Source organism: Miscanthus floridulus, chromosome 4 (assembly GCF_019320115.1).
Source record: "Miscanthus floridulus cultivar M001 chromosome 4, ASM1932011v1, whole genome shotgun sequence".
In the NCBI taxonomy this organism is placed as follows: domain Eukaryota; kingdom Viridiplantae; phylum Streptophyta; class Magnoliopsida; order Poales; family Poaceae; genus Miscanthus; species Miscanthus floridulus.
The window spans coordinates 13,576,645-13,580,629 of NC_089583.1; the positions used below are offsets into that span (position 1 = coordinate 13,576,645).

Genomic DNA, 3,985 nt, shown 5'->3' on the forward strand with positions numbered 1-3,985 from the left:
AATATGCGATGCCTTACACAGCGCTCAGCGCTCAGCGCTCGTCTTTTATCCGAACGTAGGCGAAGGTGGAAGAGAGTCACTCGACTACGCCTCCTGGATGGACTTGACCCACGATGGGCCGGACGTCTTCGGGTTGGGCTTCTTAGCCCGGTGTGGTCTTCCCAGGGACGGCCCATCGACGCTAGCTTCTTGTGCTCATCCAGGACACAGGTTCAACAGGTGTAACAACGGCCGTAGGTTGTGGCGATTGAGGCGCATGCATGCAAGGGAGAGTGGAGTGCTAGACGGCTGGTACATGTACATGCGTGCGCGACGACGACGTGGAGTGAGGCAGGATCACGGGCGAACTGGGTGATGGCGTCGCCATGCATCGACGTGGACGGCCTGGCCGCCGCGCAGGTATATATGCTAGGGCGAGGTCGTGGCCGCCCGGCTCCCGTTGCCGAGAAGTGGCGGAAGATTCCAGAGCCACGCAGGGAAAGCCGGAGACGTGTAGGTTACGACTTACGAGGATCGACCGATCAAGTGATGACATGGCAGATGCAGGGAAGAAGAGTGACCAAGCAGGAGATACTAGATAGATAGCGAGGCACTGTTATCATGTGATATTTTAGCAGAGGTGCACGTACGTTCATTCAGTCAGTCTGGTTTAACGAATGAGGTCGGTGCACGTAGGTATAACGAATGTGATATTATTTTAGCAGAGGTACCGTTTGGATCCCTAGGGATTCTAAGAACCCGGATAAAGTAAATTTCAAAATCCTAAAATCTCATCAACATTATAGATTTTAGAGGATCTTAACACACATACACAGAATTCAAGAAACATAAGAGATTATTTTATCCAGAAACCGAATTTTAGAATCCAATTCAAACATGCCTAAACTTCTAGAACGTGCTGGGCCTCGATCAAAGCTATAACTAGCTAAGCACCGAACGGCGGCGGATTTTTCGTTTGTTCTCTCCAGTGAACTTGTTCCACAATGGACTAGAAGAGTGTTTCACTGTTACACAACAGACCTTCATTGCCGAGTCATCACTGCCGGTTGCTATGAAACTGACAGTGATAACCATTTACTTCTTCAAAATCAGAAATTGATTGGAGGTTCCCGAAAACCGGCAGTGAAGGTCTATATCACTGTCGATTGGTGGCTTGAACCTACATTGATATGTTACTGCCGGTTCGTGGCTTTGGCCGATAATGATGTTGTGCTATCACTGCTAGCTATTTGCTTGAGCTGGCAGTGATAGCTACACAGTACTAAAGCCCATGTCCTTCTCCCTCCTCCCTCCCCACCTCTCTCTCTTCATTGCTACGGCCATTTTTCATCAAAATGCTCAATGAAGGTCTTGGATTTTCAAGCATGGGCATGATCTTCTTGTTTTAAGGTTAGTAACAAGCATGCACTCTTTTAAATTTGTAGCTTTTCAATTGATTTGATGGCTAGATTGCTTGATTCTCATGCTAGTTGTTTCTCTATTGTAGAGAGCACTTTCAATTGGATCTTGAGGAAGGCATTCAAATTGTGGTGAATCCATTCTTCCAAAAGGTTGATGTCTATGAACCCATTTTAATTCCTAGCAAACAATAGTTCTTGCATGGAGTAGAGTAGAGAGTTTTTTTTTCAATAGGGCTAGCTACCAATTTAAATTTTGATGAGCACATCCATCTGACACCTAGCAACCTATTGTTTTGAGCTACAATTGTTGTTCATGATTAAGTCTCCAATTTTTATTTTTCTGTAATAAGTATCTTTATTTTTATGTGCCATGAAGTATAGAATAATTATTCTTCAATAGGGGTTACCAATTTCAATTTTGATGGGCACATCCATGTGACACCTAGCAACACATTGTTTTGAGCTACAATTGTAGATTTGTAGTTGATGAAGGCTTCAATTTTTATTTTTCTATAATTAGTCTCCTCATTCTCATGTGACATGAAGTAGAATAATTTTCCTTTGCAATGGGTGAATGTACGGTCTGGCATCTGCGGATGAAGTAGAATAATTTTTATATATTAAATTAAATTAAACAAATTATTATTTTTATATATTTGGTTAAATTAGATATAAAATAGTTTGACTCGATCCTATGTAAATGTTAGAATTGCATTTCTTCACAACGGATGGATTGGTAGCTACAAATTTTGATCCAAAACGTGCATAAAACTAGCTAGCTCGTCCAACCGTACGTAGCTAGGCTCGTACACGGAAGGTAGCACTACTAGCTTACACGGTTACAAAATATGTTCCTACAATCCTACGAAGTTACTGCATACATGCACTGGCCGGCTTGGACCCAATCAACCTGTAAAACAAAGAAAATCTAGGCGTTGATGAACGGGGCGCCGGTGAGGTACTCGGTGAAGGCGAGCGCGACGAGGCCGAGCATGGCGAAGCGTCCGTTCCAGAGCTCGGCGTCGGCGCTCATGACGGCGCCGCTCCTGGCCTCGGCGCTGTCCCCCTTCAGCAGCGGCACCAGCGACGCCACGGAGAGCACGGCGGCCGTGGCCGCGAACCAGGCCAGCCCGGAGCCGCTGCCGGCCTGCGAGAGGAGGCCCCCGCCGCGGGACGCCTCGACGGCGAGCGCGGACACGAAGCCCACCATGGCGAGCCGGCCGTTGATACGCTCGGGAGCCGGCCCGCTGAACGCCAGCGCGTCCCACAGCCCGGGCCTCGCCGCCTTCTTCGCCTTGGGCGTCGTCTCCTCCGTTGGCTCAACGTCCTGGCTCTGCGCCCTCACGACCAAGGCGCGGTGGCGCGGCGCGAGCGCAGAGGCCGGGAAGGCGCCGGCACGACGCGCGCCGGCGGTGGCGAAGGCGAGGGAGGTCATGGAGGCCATCACCGTTGCTGCCATTGGAGCGTATATGAGGTGAGGTGGTGCTGTGGAGATCGAGCCGTTGGCTCGTAGCGGCAGGCAAGAGGCTTGCTGTAGCAGTGGCTTTCGTTGCTTTGCTTCACTTTTCTCGCTGTCGAGTTGTGTGATGGTTGCCAGAGTGGGGTGGCGGCTTTATAGGCGTGGGGAGCTAGAGCTAGGGGAGGTGGCTCACCCGCCCGTGACGACGAGGTGGGCGGCGGCGGCGGGGGCCACGTCGGCGGGAGATCCACGGCCGTAGGTTGTGGGTGATTGAGGCGCATGCGCAGGCGAGAGCAGGATGGGCTAGTACTGGTACATGCGCGCGACGTGGAGTGAGGCAGGATCACGGGCGAGGCGAACTGGGTGGATGGCGTCGCCATCGACGTGGATGGCCAGGCAGCCGCGCAGGTGGGCAAGGGCGAGGTGGCCGGCCGGCTCCCCGCTCCCGTCGCCGAAAAGTGGCAGAAGATTCCAGAAAGAGGCGGAGACATGCAGATGCTCTTGGATGTTCGCTGGTTGATTTCTGGCCTGGTTTGGATTGGTTGGTGCTGGTTTATTGTGAGAGAAAAACACTGTTGGATAGCTGGTTTGGGCTGGCTGAAACCAACGAGCGAACAATTGGCCAAGCAGGAGATACTATAGAGAGGCACTGTTTTATCATGTGATATTTTAGCAGAGGTGCACCGTGCACGTACGTTCATTCATTCTGGTTTAACGAATGAGGTAACCTGATTAGGAGTGAGATTTAAACATGTGGAACCTGGTGAGCTCCTACCGGCGGCAAAAGTTATAATAGAGTCATTGGAGAGTCGTGTTCATCTTCATTCCCACACATAACGAAAGGAGTTCCAAAAATTGGAGATAATAAAGTCATTGGAGAGTCGTGTTCATCTTCATCCCCTAAGTAACAAAAGGAGTTCCAAAAATTGGAGAAAAACGTATTTAAGAAATTGAGTCAAGATATGGCAGCACAAAGTGCATTTGAGTTGCGAAATGCTACTTCATCAATGTTTTAATTCTATCCCACATACATTATATTGGACCTATTTGAGGGGGAACTTTTGGAAACTTCAATACTAACCATGCGTTGTTAATTATTCTTCTTTACCTTTTTTCGACAAACCCT

At 49.3% G+C, this 3,985-nt stretch overlaps 1 protein-coding gene across 1 annotated transcript; it reads right to left on the minus strand.

Moving 5' to 3' along the window:
* Nucleotides 1-2,095: 2,095 nt before the first annotated feature.
* On the minus strand, nucleotides 2,096-2,992 carry LOC136550978 (low molecular mass early light-inducible protein HV90, chloroplastic-like). The gene has a single exon (XM_066542562.1). It carries the CDS (start codon nucleotides 2,857-2,859, stop codon nucleotides 2,329-2,331), a length of 531 nt encoding a protein of 176 aa, XP_066398659.1. The 5' UTR covers nucleotides 2,860-2,992; the 3' UTR covers nucleotides 2,096-2,328.
* Between the last annotated feature and the right edge of the window lie 993 nt (nucleotides 2,993-3,985).